This window comes from Tupaia chinensis, unplaced genomic scaffold, assembly GCF_000334495.1.
Source record: "Tupaia chinensis unplaced genomic scaffold, TupChi_1.0 Scaffold146687_1, whole genome shotgun sequence".
In the NCBI taxonomy this organism is placed as follows: Eukaryota; Metazoa; Chordata; class Mammalia; order Scandentia; family Tupaiidae; genus Tupaia; species Tupaia belangeri.
This window is the reverse complement of record NW_006206544.1, coordinates 4,568,891-4,586,189: the sequence shown is the minus strand read 5'-3', so window position 1 is coordinate 4,586,189 and position 17,299 is coordinate 4,568,891. Positions and strand designations below refer to the sequence as shown.

General features: G+C 37.2%; 1 protein-coding gene across 1 annotated transcript in view; it reads right to left on the bottom strand.

Annotated features, from left to right (window-relative positions):
• Positions 1-2,083: 2,083 nt before the first annotated feature.
• Positions 2,084-17,299, bottom strand: part of SLC35A3 (solute carrier family 35 member A3) — a gene marked incomplete in the record, with an annotated part of 64,444 nt that continues 49,228 nt past the window's right edge. The window contains 2 exon segments of the mRNA XM_014584380.2: positions 2,084-5,570; positions 13,017-13,150. Coding sequence (XP_014439866.1) covers positions 5,480-5,570; positions 13,017-13,150 — 225 coding nt within the window.

Here is a 17,299-nt window from a genome sequence, read left to right as displayed (position 1 = left end):
GGGGCTTCTTTTGTCTATCAAACCGAACAAATCACTCACATCCCTTCTCTACTATCCATAGAACGATCATCTGTTGTTTCCTCCTTTTGGGATTTTGGGTGCATGTGCTTGCATACACACACACACACACACACACACACACGCACGCACATACACATGCCCCAAATTGCTGACTCTGGAATTCAAACCTTGCAGATGGCCAGGTGGAATCCAGTTGCCTTAACCACCATGCCATCCATGGGTTGGCTCTAATAAAGGATCTGTATGTAGTCAAGCCTCTAGGCTGTAGAAGAAATTTTTAAAAGATCAGAATGCACATGTAGATATTGCTGTCCTTTAAGTCCTCCTTGAGTATTTTACTGAAAAATATGGCATGACCATCCCCCCTGGGAAGTGCTTTTTCCCTCTTTCCATCCTCTCTCTTTTTCTCTCCAGTGAGCACAGGTGCTCTACAGAATTTTTTTTTTTAAGAAAAGGCAGTAATATCTATAAGATTTGGATTATTAGATATAATTGTATCACACTTAGATTTGAGAATCTGGCATAGATTTAAGAAAAGCAGTATTCTGGGAACCAGCACTTAGGGTAATGGCTATGTCGCTGGACTCCCACGTAGTGGACTGCGGTTCATGTCCTGGACCCGGTGGCTTAAAACTCATGCCGGCACGTGTGCGTGCGTGCCCAAGATCCCGAGAGGAGAATGGAGGAGAAAGGATTGCGGCGTGACTATCCCCTCTGGGGGGTGATTTCTCGCTTTCTGTCTCTATGTCTGTCTTTGTCTGCCTGGCGAGCACACGCGCACTATAGCAAAAACCTCTCCAAAAAAAAAAAGAAAAGCATAATAGAAAAAGAAACAAAGATTTTCAGTTAGTGCTTTTCATGAGAAGTTAACAGAAAAGCACACATTTTTTTTTTTATAATGCTGATACCCATACATTTTGTGTAAAGGTTACTCCAACAGTACAAGTGAGAATAAAACCTCATTATATTGTTTATTACATTTAATCTCTATGCATTGAGTTGATAGTTAAAATAGAAGCAATTCTATTCAAATTATGAGGAATATATATACCAAATTACTGAAATTACATAACCTTAAGTTAGAGAAAATTTATTTCAAACAAAAACTTTTAGGCTATTATTGTTATACTAGTAGAAAAATTCAAATTTAGGGGCCAGTACCTAGTGTAACAGTTACATGGCTGGACTCGCATGTAGTCAACCATGGTATGAGTCTCAGACCTGGCAGTTTAAAACTCACACCAAGCATGTGTGTGTGCATGCCTAAAATCCTGAGAAGAGAAAAGAGAAGGGACTGTAGCATGGCCATCCCCCATGGAGAGTGATTTCCCACTTTCTGTCTGTTTCTGTCTCTCTGGTGAGCACACATGCCTTATAGCAAAAATCTTAAAAAAAAAAAAAATCAAATTTAAATGAAACCAAGTCTTTCATGGTAGAGGACAGACTAGAGAAAAGGTAGACCATAGGTGATAGGTAATTAAGAGAAGTAAGGAAAGATTAGCAATTTTTTTTTTGAGACATTCTAAATATGTAATGTTGCCCAAAGCTGGTCTCAGACTCCTGCTTTAACTTCCCAAATAGCTGGGATGACAGGCATATTCCACTACACCCAATTTCATTTTTAACATGTAGACAGGGAACTAATTCATGGGGTAAGTCATAGTCACAGGTAAATAAAGAAACAAGAAAATAAAGGTAAAAAAATCTATACAATTATTTATGAAAATAATCTATTTCAATAAATCTATTAAACAAGTAATAACTGGATACCAAAAAAATGACAAGAGAAATTTACCAATTAAAAAATTATTTAACGAAAGACCAGTTTACACATTCCTTTGAATTATGTTCATAAAAAATTTAAATATACAAATCACATTCCCAAATCTCAAAGAATCTTTCTAAACACAGAAAATACAGACATAGTCTAATGCAGGATCCAAATCATATTAAAAATATTTTTAAAATCACAGTAAATTATATTTTATAATATGAAATGAAACAACAAATTAATAATTATATGCAGTTGTTAAGTTTCAAAAAGCTTAAGGAGGAGCACTGGTGCCATAATGTTTTTAAATAAGTACTATTTACTAATCCTTTTATAATATGCCTATTTTAATTGTTAGATAATGAATTTAAAGAGCAAATGTTGAAACAAAAAATAAAATTACAATTATTCTTAAAACATTCTAACTTTACTCATGTGTCTAGAGTTTTTGAATTACAGAACTATCCTCCACGAAAGTCAGGTATTTGGTAAAGCAAGGCACACAGGACCATGTTTTGATAAAGGTGCTTTTTCTTTGGTCCTATAACTACTTTAAATATACTGGAGATTCTTAAGATGATTTTCATATAGCATAAATAACTTTTATAAACCTTTTCTTAAGTAAAGCATATATTCATGGTAATTAAATATGCTAATAGTGAATGTGTAAATAAAATGAGCAATGATAAACTCTGTTTAAAAAGAAAAAAAAAAACTCAGTTGAATGACTACACAATGACATTTTAAAAGCCCAATAATTTGATATGTAAGAACAGTAATTATTATACTAACTGTATAGAGCAAAGTCAATTAGTTTTCTTTCAGATTCCATCTTTTTAGAATGTAGTTTAAATATCAAACTACCTTTCCTTTTATGAAATTCTGTGACATTTAATATAAATTGATATAAACATTTAAGTTTTGTATCTCTATACTATATATTCCATCATAAAAGTAGCTTATAAGTTTTCTAAAATCTCTTGTTAAAGAACTGATTTTACTGTGCTGAAATATACCTGTTGCATTTCAAGCTTTTCTTCCCAACTATATTCATAATTTTTAATAGAACTATCAACTACACTCTTCTTCCATGAAGTAGCACATTTTCACATTTAGCAAAGACGTTAAGAGATAACAAACTTTTAAAAGTATGAGAATTTAAATAATCAAGGAGTCATGATAAAAGCTTGATACAATAAGGCCTTTGGAGGTCATCATAAATATACACACACAAGAAAATGGCATTATCTATATATATGACATAATCTAGGACATGAATATACCTTTTCAAATGTGATTATTTCTCAGTTAATTAAAAAGTATATACTATATAGCCCAATCCCCAATAACTAACATTTTCAACCTATTAGAAAAGCAAAATGTTTATAAATCACGCCTATCCATTAAAAGTTTGCTTTTAAAATATATTTCAGGCTGTTTTTTTCCATTTTCACAACTCTTGATTATATTTTCATAATCTTCATTACTAAGCTTGGAAATTTTGTTAGACATCTGAAAATGTGTTATCACCACAACTAACATGTCTAATATTCAATGATTTACTTGTATACTTTTTTGAAGTGCTGATATAGGGGCAAACTAAATCTGAATTAAGTATTAATCGTGAATGTACACTGCATTAATACCCGAGCACTTAACCAACACTTCAGTGTACATGATCATAAATCTTTAGATTTAATCTTGTATTGTGTGCATTTGCAGGATTTAAATTTCACTTAGCAGTAGGTAATAAGATGTAAATCTGAATGCTGTTATAATTTAAAACACCATGCTCAAAATATTGGTAAAGTTATTAAATAAATGCTTTTAAAGATGCATATTAAAATCATAAAGTCTAGCATACACAAAGTATGCTTGGTACCAATCTAGAATCACCAGCAAATTAATTTTAAATACTTAATAAGTTTAAACACTTTAAAACACTAGATAGAACTGATTAGGCCTGTAATCTGTATAGGCTACATGTGCATTAGCAAGTTAATACTGCCTGTCCAAATTAGCCAAGAGTATCCAACATTTGTAACATGGTATTTTGAGCCAAATGCTGTTTAACAAAATCCATTATAACTATATAAAAATATTTATTTTTTTATAGTTTTTGTGTGTATTAGAATGGGCTTTTAAAAACATATATAATATGAATAAAAAAAATAAAGTAAATTATCTCTTATACTCAATAGCCCACCAAGTCACCATATCATTTCTAAAATATTATCTTCTCCCTTAAACCAACTTATTAAATAATTCATGTAATTTGCATCCTCAACTCCAGTGTTAATCAAAAAGGAAAAACATCCCATTATTTCAAAACAAAAATGGTGGTTTCTTCCCAGCAGCTTTTGTGGAGACACAGAGAAGGAACTCAGAATTTGGCTACCTCTCCCAGTCATGTGACCAGAGTATTCCGTGGGAACAGAGGGTGTAGGAGAGAACTAAAAGGACTTTTGAGCAGTTCTTCTTGAATGTTAAGTTATAGTGCCATTTAAAATAATAAAATATGGCAATTTGGAATGTCTCCAAGAAAAGCATTTTGGTCTCAATTCACTGACAACTGTATCCCTTTTTTTTAGTTGTTTTTGTCAACAGTTGTCAACAGTTGTAGACTAAAGGACTTTTTACAGGTCAATGAGTAATATATTCATTTAAGAACTTTCTAGGTATATACACTAGGTACTTAGTAGTTCAAAAAATTCTCCAAATGGAGACACTAGACCATAATAATAATTTTATTTAAAATTATTAAATTCATATCGAATCCCTTTAAATTACACTTTAAAACTCTAATGGCAATCACACACACACAAATTTAACTTAAAGTAATATTAAAGATTTATCTGATTTACAGAAAAGAAATGCAGTTAAGAGATTAAGGACTAAACTCCATTAGTGTAAATATTGCTGGCTCCTGTCTATCACAGGAGCAACTGTGCTCATTGCAGTCTTGAAGCCCTAAAAGATCTTAAAATAGGTGTGGAGAAATAGATGTGTTCCATTATTTTTAAATATTAATTTCATTTATCTCTACATTTTACTTAAATATGAACTTTATTTTGACAAATCAGACTCAGAAAATTACTTCAATTTTTATGTAGTTGACAAATAACATTTAGCAATTCTGTTTAATAATCTCTTGTATATATATAAAAAAAATCTCAAATATGTGAAAATGTTTTTTTCAAATCATACTTCTATTTTTTTTACAGCTTTACAGGTAAAGTATAATTTTCAAACTTGAACTATTCCATGTGATTTGCTACATATGTACAGAAAGAGTAAGACAGAAACATTTAATAAGATTGAGTAGATATAATTTGCAAAAATTGATACCTGGCATTTATTGTGTGCTCTTGTAAAGAGTGCATAGGGCATTTCTGTGGCAACTGAAAAGGTAAAACTTTTTTTAACTCAGATCTCAAGTTTCCTCCAATATTCCTTCTAATATTAATCCCCAGAAATACTTTCAAGCTCTGATTTCTGTATGTAATGTGTTTTGTTACATATACAAGTATTTTATTCTTAAACTTCTATATTTTCAAAGCATTTGAACAATATGACCATATTCAGCATGATGATATCTTCACAAAATCTGTAGAAGTCCTCTGTGCAAGATCAGTACGGAGAATCCTAGTGCACCATCGTGAAAAACTAGTTAAAGACAGTACATGACTATGCTTTGGTGGGATTTCCTGCAGGTTTGGGATCATAACCGTATAAGAAAGTAGCTGTTATTACAAGGATGGCTCCAAGGAAAAAGACACTAAATAAGATGAAGGAAAAATGAGAGAAAATCAGGTTAAAAGCAAAACAAGTTCCTTTCTTTACTATAACAATGAGTAAAATTAGGGGGGAAACTGTTTCAATAACAGTTAATAATATTGAGTACTTATTACATCCTGGGTATTTATCTAAGTGCTTTACATGCATTGTATCTGTTAGCTCTCGCAACAACCTTATGAAGAAGTACTAATATCATCTTTTTTTTCCTCTTACATATAAGAAAACAGGTTTAAGGAATTAAATAAGCTGGGCCAGCAGGTGGTCTAGCAGTAAAGGTAGTGGACTCCCACATGGCTGACCACCGTTCAAACGCTGGACCCAGAGGCTTGAAATCACACCAGCCAGGTGCATGTGTGCATGTCCAAAATCCCAAGAGGATAATGGAGAAAAAGGGACTGCGGCATGGCCATCCTCCCCACTGAAGGGTGCTTTCTCACTTTTCCTCTTGTCTCTCTCAAGCAAGTACATGCACCCTATGGCAAAAACCTAAAACAAATTAATTAATTAAGTTAAATTAAATAATTAAATAACTGTAGGTCCTATAACTTTAAGTGGAAGGCAAGATTCAAATCTAGGTATGTCTGACTACAGCCTGCACTCTCACCCACTGTACTATTTTATCTCAAAAAATGAAGATGTTTTAAATGCTATATTTTACCTTAATATGTATTTTGCATGCACTACATTCAATAATAATAATTCCTACTATGACATTATAAGCCTTAGTATTTAATGGGCTCCTCCAACCTCATTTTTTTTAAACACATCTTACCTATAATTTGGCAACTCCACTCAGTGAACATAAAGTGCTCTCTCATGACAGGGTCTTCAATAGATACTATTCCCTATCTATAAAGTCCTTTTTCCCAAGAAAATGCTGATTAATAACAATTCAGGTCTAATGTCTCTAAGACTCACTTCCCTAGGCAGAGTTACTCTCTTATAACACTTTCTTGTTGTTGTTAATTGCCAGAGGGTACATGAGCTCACCAGAGAGACAAAAAGGGAAAGGAAGAAAGCAGTTCCTAACAGGGCATAGACATGCTGCAGTCCCTTCTCAATTTCTCCGTCCTGTTGGCATGCATGTTCTGGGACCAGGACTTAAACCTTGGTCAGCCATGTGGGATCTGACTCCCTTAACCACTAGGCCAGCCCTCTTCTAATATGTCTCACACTGTTATTAAGTAATGCATTATTAACACACCTGTTCTCCTCCTCAACCAGGTGTTCTTTATTCATTGCTCCCCCCAGTGCCTAGCAATATATAGGGAGTGCAATAATTATGTTTCGAATAATGTTGGTAGTTATTGATGAAGCTGGTGTTGACTTGCTACTCTTTTAACAGGATAACTTTTCAAAAGCTTTGCATGCAGTTATACATAAAGATTAAGATAACGTAATACTTCTGTACCTTGTAAAAATTACTACCATAAAAATATCTGGTAATCATTTAGACTGCACATAAGCTTCTCTTTCAATACTGTCTCCATTAGTTATTTTGAACTTTTCTGAATTTGGGAATAGTATAGAAAGGAAGTTCATGCTTAACTGAAAAGTTGTCTGCTCCAACTTTCTCCCCATTATAAGAATCGCTTCTATAAAATGTCAGGAAACACCTGTTTCTTAAGTCAGCCAATTTTAAATGGCTCTCAGAGAAAAAAAAAATTTGTAAGGAAAAAACTATCAGAATTTAATGATTATTTCAAGAATTTGCGCCCCTCTGTCTAAAAGAATTATGTATATGCTTTTATTGCCACATTGATCATACACTTATAATTTATTCATGTGTCTTTCTCTCCATCCACTGTGACCTCTTTAAAGACGAGAAACTAACCCATTATACACTCCTTTTTTCCCCCAGGAGCTAGCACATTGATTGGCAGGTACATAATAGACACTTAATAAATTTCTGATAAAAGAATATGCAAGCTTAAATGGAAGGATAGTAATACCAATACACACACATATAAAAATGAGCTCAAGAAAAATAAGTTAGGAAAGTGAGTACTGAAAATACTGTATTAGTGGATATTTCTAGAAGTCAGTAGAAATTAGAAACCCAGGGACCAGCAGATGGCATAATGCTTACGTCACTGGATTCCCATATGACCGACCAGTTTGAGTCCCAGACCTGGTGGCCTTTAGCTCATGCCATGTATGTGTGCGTGCATGTCCAAAATCCTGAGAGGAGAAGGGATTTCAGTGTGGCCATCTCCCCTGGGGAGTGATTTCTCACTTTCTGTCTCTCTGTGTCTCTCCAGCAAGTGCACATGCCCTATAGCAAAAATCTCTCTTAAAAAAAAACAAAAAAATAAAAAAACAAAAAAATGTAGCGACCCAGAGTTTAGGTGGAATTGGACCCAATTTTCATCGAGAAAACAGGCAGACATGGCAGTGGTTGAGATAGCTATGGAAATGAATGAGAACTAAAAGATTACCTAAAAGATAATCAGAAATGTAGGTATGGGTATACCACATCAGATAAGCTAGAAAAACAGTTTCAAAAAGTAAATTAGGAAATAACAAGGACAAATACATTATTAAATTTGAAACCAGTTGAATGAAGATTGAAAAAAGATCGCTGGAGGGACCAGCAGGTGGCGTGGTGGCTAGGGGCACTGAACTCCCATATGGTTGACTACAGTTTCAGTCCTGGACGCCGATGGCTTGTTTTCTCATTTTCCTTCTCTCTCTCTCTGGTCAAAGTAATAATAATAATAATAATAATAACAAATAAAATTATTCTTTAAAAAAAGAGAAAAAACATCACTGAAATTATTGCTTAAAATGCATTCTTCACAAAAGTGAGACTGCACAATGATAGTGGTTTTCCTAACTATTTTAGGAAAAACAATAAATTTTCTCCATCTTGATTGATGTCCTGGGTATATTCTCAAAATACATGTTCATTCATTCAATAATAATGGTAACTGTGTCTTTTCTTATCTTCTTCCCAACATATGTTGTTACATGTCCCCTCAAAAACATGAAATTTATGGGACCAGCAGTTAGCGTAATGGCTATGTCTCTGGACTCCCACGTAGTCAACCACGGTTTGAGTCTCAGACCCGGTGGCTTAAACTCAACGCCGGGCGCGTGTGCGTGCATGCCCAAGATCCCGAGAGGAGAATGGAGGAGAAGGGATTGCGGCGTGGCCATCCCCCCTAGGGGGTGATTTCCTGCTTTCTGTCTCTCTGTCTCTCTCTGTCTGTGTCGGGCTTATGCCAGTGAGTATGGACGATCTTCTAGATCTGCTGTAAAACTTCTGCAGGGGACCAGCAAGCAGTTGGCATAATGGCTATGTTGCTGAACTCCCATGTAGTCGACCACGGTTTGAGTCCTAGATCGGGTGGCTTAAACTCATGCCAGGCACACATGCATGTGTGCCCAAGATCTCGAGAGGAGGTGGAAGAGGAGGGATTGTGGTGTGGCCATCTCCCCTGGGGGGTGATTTCTCACTTTCTGTCTCTCTGTGTCTCTCCAGCAAGTGCACATGCCCTATAGCAAAAACCTCTCAAACACACACACACAAACTCATGAAATTTATATGAAGGTATGAATCATATTGGTAAGTTACTACTTTTTCATCCAACTATTGGCTTCTAAGTTCAGTTATTGTTTATTCTATACAAGATTTAAAAATTTAAAGATAATTCCTTCACCCATATAATTTTTTTTATTTGCCAGAGGGCATGTATGCTCACCAGACAGAGAAGAGGAAGAAGTGAGAAAGCACCTCATCATGGTGGATGGTCACACTCAATCCCTTCACCTCCATTTCTCCCCCCTTTTGAGATTTTGGGCATGTGTGTACATACACTCAATGTGTTATTCACCAGGTCTGTAACTCAAACAGCACAGTGGGTAATGTGGGATCCAGCTGCCTTAGGCCCCATGTCTCAGGCTGACCCAAAGTTTAATTTTTTCTAAAGAAGGTGAACCTTTTTCAGTATACCCTAAAAATATACAAGTTCCAAACATTCTCAGCTAACATCAAATCACATAATACCCTTATCTAATAAACAAAGAATAACCAGCATTAAAATACGTTAATTGTGGTGCCGGTAGGTGGCATAGTGATTTGGACACTAAACTCCTACATGGCCAACTGCAATTCGAGTCCCAGAACTAGTGGCTTGTTTTGTCACTTTCCCTCTCTGTCTCTAGTCAAATTAAAAAATAATAATAAATAAAATTAAATAATTATTTTTGAAAGTTTGTTCATTGTTCAGCAATTCATTCCCACATGAAGCTGAAAACAAAAATACTTTTAAATTTATCACAAAAAAATCACCAATCTCAACATGCATGTCCCAGATCTATTGTGCACATTGCTACAGAAGAATTAAAACCTTAAATGGTCAATAGATAAATATAAAGAGTATACTCTAATTTTCTTCTGTGAAATTCTATCATAATTCATTTTACTAGCTTTTTGTTTTTTCATTGCCAGAGGGCCCATGTGTTCACTAGAGACAGAGTGATAGGGAGAAAGTACCACCACAATGGGGAGTAACCATGCTGCAATCCCATCTCCATCTGTCCATCCTGTCAGAATTTAGGGCACACACATGTGCCCAGAATATTTTTTTTAAGCCACCATAACTGGGATTAGAACTGTGGCCAGACATGTGGAATCTGGTTCCTGTAAGCACTAGGCTATGAGGCTGGCCCAACTTTACTAGTTTTATTAAAATTCTAAGATCTGGCACAGTCATTAAACTATTATGCCAACTATCTTTGTGTGCCAAGCACCAGCCCAACTTAATTATTGGGTGCTGATAATTCTGAAGGAAGAAAGGAAAGATTAGAATAGGAGACAGTGCTCTTCTACTTAGGGTGGTCTCTTGATAAAGCGACATATGAGCCAAGACCTGAGGAAGAATGCCATGGGATTATGTACGGAATGGGAATTCCAAGAAGATAGAAGAGAAACTACTCTGGTTGCTAAAAGGGCAAAATTGTTGGTGTATGACAAGAGAAGACAGAAGGAGACATATCAGAAAATTCTTTCCTGACAAGATGAGAATGAGGGTGGCTTGGACCAGGATGGTAGCAGTGGAGGTTGTGAGAAATGGTAAGAGTCTGGAAATATTAAAAGGAAGATTTGACAGGATGTGTTTCTAAATTAGAATGGCATGTGAAAAAAAGACAAAGAAAAACTGTGACTTTACTTACTTCCCTTAGAAAATAAAAAAACTTTAGGGCCAGCAAGTAGTGTCATGGTTAATGCACCGGACTCCCACATACGCAACAGTGGTTCAGGCCCTGGATCCAGCGGCTTGAAAAATCACCTGGGTGCATGTGTGCCCAAAATCCCGAGAGAAGAAACTGAAGCATGGCCTGGGGAGGTGATTCTCACTTTCCTTCTTTCTGTCTCTTTCTCTGGTGAGTGAACTTTCTCTTTAGAACTCATGCACTAAAGCAAAAACCTTTTAAATCTTCCTTCCTTCCTTCCTTCCTTCCTTATTTGACCAGAGAGGGACTGAGTGAGAGAGAAAGTGAAAGTGAGAAAGCAAGCCACCAGGTCCAGGACTTGAACCGTAGTCAGTCATGTGGGAGTCCAGCACACCCTTAACCACCGCGCCACCTGCCGGCCCCACAAAAACCTTTTACATAGGGCCAACAGGTGGTGTGGTGGTTGAGGGTGCTGGACTCCTGCATAGCTGACTAGTCCCAGACCTAGTGGCTTGCTTTCTCACTTTCTCTCTTTCTCCCCCATACACTCAGGAAGGAAGGAAGGAAAGGAGGTTAAATTAAATAATCCAAAAAAAAAGGTGGGGGAGGATTTATGGAAACTTAGCCTTTAAAAAAAAAAAAAAAAAACCCGAAAAACTTGCACACATTTTTTAACGCACTCTCATAAAGCTGTCTATATCCCTATCTACAGATAATGCTTTCTCTTCGGTTACTGTGGTAAACTGTTTTCCTATTTAGGTCAAAGAGACTTGTAGCCTAAACAACAGGAAGAATGAAGATGCTATCATTTACTATATTGGAAAACCCAGCCAAGGGATAGAAATAAGTTACCTAGTAGACATAAGTGAAAATGTCACTTGAATAAATAAATAAGTAAGGCTAGAATCCAAATTTAAATGAGAATTGTTAGCATATAGATGATATTTAAAGCCATGAGAACAGAAATGACCAAGAGAATAAGTACAGATTAAAAGATACTGAAGTGCCTCCAAAGTTTAGAGGTAGAAAAAATCGGGATGGGAGTGAAGTTGGAGGAAAATCAAGAATGGTATCCTGGAAGATACTAAAATATAACCCTATTAGTTTGTGACTATAAACTAACAGTTATAAAAAAATAACACTACCTTTAGTACCACCTATAATGTGTATCCCTTACATTCAGTTCTTCCTGGTTCTGTCTTTCTTTGGCATCTATAACACTACACAGTCTTAGGTCTCCTGCCTCGCCCATTACTCCTTGCAACTCCTGAACTGCTTTTATTCCTGATACCAACTAACTCAGTTTGCTCCTGAACCATCTGGTCTGCATAAACTACCTCTTCAAGCATGTCATCCATTCTCCCGGCTTTTGCAATGTTAATACTGCATTAAAAACAATGCTATTAAAGACTTATTGTATGGGAGTAGCAGTTGGTGTAATGGCTATGTCGCTGGACTCCCATGTAGTTGAACACGGTTCCCGGACCCGTTGGCTTAAACTCACACCAGGCACGTGTGTGTGCGTGCCCAAGATCCAGAGAGGAGAATGGAGGAGAAGGGACTGTGGTGTGGCCATCCCTCCCTGGGGGGGGTGATTTCTCGTTTTCTGTCTCTCTGTCTCTCTCTTTCTGGCGAGTGCACATGCCCTTCAACAAACCCCCCCCCCCCCCAAAAAAAAAGCCCATTATTGTATGGGAGTAGCAGTTGGTGTAATGGCTATGTCGCTGGACTCCCATGTAGTTGAACACGGTTCCCGGACCCGTTGGCTTAAACTCACACCAGGCACGTGTGTGTGCGTGCCCAAGATCCAGAGAGGAGAATGGAGGAGAAGGGACTGTGGTGTGGCCATCCCTCCCTGGGGGGGGGTGATTTCTCGTTTTCTGTCTCTCTGTCTCTTTCTGGCGAGTGCACATGCCCTACAACAAACCTCCCCCCCCCCCAAAAAAAAAGGCCTATTGTATGACTTTCTATGACTTAGTAACTATTTTATATTACTTTTTGCTTTGGGGAGAAAATAGTCCCATCTTCTTAGAAAGATCTGGACAGCCAAATATTTATAAAAATATTTACAGTGGAAGCATTCCTTTCATACATTTAGTGTGAATTTTTTTTAAACAAATAGTTTAATTTTTTCTATCTCAATAATTCTTCCAAAGTTATAATAGTATGAAATTTACCAGACCACCATATGAAGAATTCTTATTTTTCTATAATCTTTTGGAGATGTAAACAAAAAAGAATATTTTACCTGGTTGGCACAAAATCTTGTAGCCAAAAATAGGATATCAGTGTTGATAATATTATGGATAAGGAAGTTGCAAATCCTTTTAAAATATTATCTGCATACTTAATAACAGCAGCTATTACAAGACCTCCAAGTGCCTGTAAAAGTTTAATAAAAATTATTTTAAAAAACAAACATAAAACCGTTTTTCAGAATAATTTCTATACTCAATGAAGCTTAGTTTTTTTTTTTTTTTGTCCTTAGCTTTAATTTCATTTAGCAGGTGATTTATATTAAACATCTCTCAAAACCAACAGACTTCTAAATTGTGCTCAATAGCCCTCTTACTTGAAATGGTATCTAACAAAGGAGTTAGTTCATAATAGGAGTTAAACTTCTCCGCTCATGCAATTTAATAATTAAACATCACTTGTTTGAGAAGACTGATCACTCTGAAGAGTGAAATATTTTTACTTTTGAGTAGAAATCAAGTAATACAGAGCTGCCCCTGCAGTCTAGAGGTTTAGAGAGCCAAGACCCACATGATCTACAATAGTTTAAATTCTGGCCAGGGGACTTGAAAAATACACAAAGCATGACACATGTGCGTGCATGCTCAAAATCCCAACAGGTGGAGAAAAAGAGAAGAGACTGCAGCATGACCATGCCCCATTAAAGAATTGCTTTTTCTTTCTCTCTCTAGCAAGTGCATGTGCCCTCTGGCAATTTGAAAAAAAAAACAAACAAACAAACAAACAAATAAACCTCTCATACTACTTTTAGCAAATCTTTTTATTTTGCTCATGTCTTCAGACTCTTCTTTTATTTTTTTTAAATGTTTATTTAATTTTATTCATTATTGTTTATTCTGACCAGAAAGAAAGATGCAGAGAGAGAGAGAGAGAATGAGAAAACAAGTCGCTAGGTCTGGGACTTGAACCATGGTCAGCCATGAGGGAGTCCAGCACCTTAACCACCAAGCCACATTCTGGCCCCTAGCCCCTTTTTAAAGGAAGATGTCTTCTCTTCTTTTCTAAGATTAACTACATTATATATAAACTGTTCTGACTTATTCTATCTTGGTATCAAATTTTCTCTTAAATTTGCAGTTATCTTTGATTCCTTTCTCCTATCTTAAAGACAAAGGATCCTGTCTTCTTTAAAAGCACAACTACTGGTACCAGCAGATAGTGGAATAGTTACATCACTGGATTCCCATGTAGTCAAGCACAGTTTGAGTCCTGTTCTCAGCAGCTTAAAACGCACGCCCAATTCATGTGAGTGCGTGCCCAAAATCCCAAGAAGAGAATGGAGGAGAAGGGACTGTGGCTTGGGCCTCCCCCTCGGAGGGGAAGGGACTGTGGCTTGGCCATCCCCCTGGGAGGGGGGTGATTTCTCACTTTCTGTCTCTGTGTCTCTAGTGAGTGCATGCACCCTATAGCAAAACAAAAACAAAAACAAAAACAAACCTCCCTTTAAAAAAAAAAAAATTAGGGACTAGCAGTTAGCGTAATGGCTATGTCGCTGGACTCCCATGTAGTCGACCACAGTTTCAGTGCCGGACCCGGTGGCTTAAACTCACGCCGGGCACGTGTGTGTGCGTGCCCAAGATCCCGAGTGGAGAATGGAGGAGAAGGGGTTGTGGTGTGACCATCCCCTCTTGGGGGTGACTTCTCACTTTCTGTCTCTGTCTCTGTCTTTCTGGTGAGTGCACGCGCCCTAGCACAAAAACCTCTCTAAAAAAAGAAAAAAAAAATAGAGGGGCCAGCAGGTAGCATGGTGGTTTGGGGCACTGGACTCCCACATGGCTAAGTGCAGTTCAAGTCCTGGACCTGGCAGCTTGCTCTCCATCTTTCTCTTCTCTTTCTGTCTATCTCTGGTGAAAATGGGAAAATAATAAAAAATACATAATTCTTAAAAAAAAAAAAAGGAAGAAAAAAGAAAAAAGCACAGCTACCCTTTGCCGCCTTCACCTGCCTTCAGGTATTTGGATCCTTATGGCTTTGAATGCCTCTAGGAAGACAGAAGAAAGCTCTGAGGGCAATGTCTTGTATCTTTTTTATATCCTTCAGAGTGCTCAATAAGTTTTTTATTTTGAATTGCCAGAGGACATATGCACTTGTCTGAGAAAGAGAGAGAGAGGCCAGCAGGTGGTATGTAGTTCAGGTACAGGACCCTCCCACATGGCTGACAGTGGTTGGAGTCCTGGACCTGGTGGCTTTCTTTCCCTCCCTCTCTCTCTGCCTCTCTCTGGTTGAACGCACGTGCCCTGTAGCAAGATAAAAAAAAAAAATAAGAAGAAGAAATAATTATTTTAAAAAGAAAGAGAGCAAACACCCCATTGGGGCATGGTCACACAGCAATCCCTTATCTTCCATTTCTCCATCCTGTTGGTATTTTGGGGACATATTTGCATGTGCCCAGTATGTTTTTTCAAGCAACTGGAGCCAGGATTCAAACCATGGTCGGCCATGTGGGACCCAGGCCCTTAACCATAAGCTATGGGGCAGGCCCACGTACTGTTTTTCAAGTTTACTTATTCATTTCTTCCATGAGCACCCTCAATAGAGCCTTGACACTACAGTCTACCCACAACCTCAGCCATCCCTGCATCATAAGAATGCACATGCCAGGACCAGCAGATGGCAGAATGGCTAAGTCACTGGACTTCCATGTAGTCAACTGTGGTTCAAGTCCCAGACCCAGTGACTTAAACTCACGTTGGGTGCCTGTGCATGCGTGCCCAAGATTCCAAGAGGAGAATGGAGGAGAAAGGATTCCGGAGTAGCCAGCACCCTGAGGTGTGATTTCTCACTTTCTGTCTCTCTGTCTCTCTTGGTCTTTCTGGAGAGCGCACGTGCCCTATAGCAAAAACAAACAAACAAACACTTCTCTAAAAAAGAAAAAAAAAAAAAAAAAAGAACACACATGCCTAGCATACTTAAATGCCTAGCATACTTAAGGAAGGCTCCAGACCCAAACCTGAAACCTTCTCATGTGAATCAGCCTTTCAGGGTGTTCCATTTTAACACTGTCCCACCATCCAACCCTTCAATAATACTTGCCATTACACTAACTGCTGGTCCCCAATGAGTACTTTTTAAGGATGAAATTAATTATTCAACCCTTGAACATTTTCAAGTTATATATAAACTAAAGTAGTTGAGAGTATTCTATTATGCAAGTAAAATATGGTACAGACAACAAATGATCATAGAAATAAATATCTAGATCTAAATTTTAGGTCTTAATAGGCTGACAACAGATTTCTTATACAATGAAATAAGAGTTGTGGAAAATCCAAGTTATAGGGACCAGCCAGTGACATGATGTTAAGGCAGCTGGATCCCACATGGCCAACTATGCAGTTCAAAAACATGTTTGGCATGTGTGCATACACGCCCATAATCTCAAAAGGAGAGAGAGATGGAGAAGGGACTGCAGCAAAGCTAGCCCCCATGGGAGGTGATTTCTCACTTTCCCTTTCTCTCTCTTCCTCTCTCCTCTCAGGAAACACATGTGCCCTCTAGCAGATTAAAAATGAATTAAAGAAAAATCAACTTATATTTGGCCACCAACTATTTTATTCTAAAATCTACACTTATATTAAATTTCTTATTACTTATTAGTTTATTTCTTCCATAGGTAAGATATAAAGAGAGAGAATGAAACAGTGTCCCACCCCATGTTGCAATCTACCCCTAACTTCAGTCACTCCCAATCATGGGCACATATGTGCTCAGCATGCTCAGGGAGGTCTTCAGACACAAACCTAGAATCCTCCATGTAGGTCAGCCTTGCAGAGTGTAGTTTTACCACAGCACTGCCCACTGGCCCTCCATTATGTTACACTTAATTAAACATCACACAACTAATTCATGACCCCTTTTCAAAATATATTTTCATTAGGGCATTAGGATCAGTTCTATGTTAAATTCTCTGAATAAACTAGATACAATGAGAGTACTTCAGAAGAGGGACCTTTGCTCCTCACATCAGTAATTAGTAGCTACTTTGATTCTCTATATTAAAATAAAGTTTAGGCCCAGCCATGGTGAAACGAGTAGTAGGGAGGCACTGCATGATGTTGGAGCCATGTGGGAAAGGGTTAGGGTTCAGACCCAAGGTTACCCTGAGTGTGTGATCCTGGTTGCCTGTAAGGTAGAGGGAGAGAGTAGTGTTACTCAATAGTGAGACCCTGTCAAAGAAGCCTATCCCTCTCTCATTCCATCTTTCTCTCTCTGTAAAAAGAAAGAAAGTAATTTGAAAGAAACCTTTCATTAAAATGATTATAAGCATGAAACAAG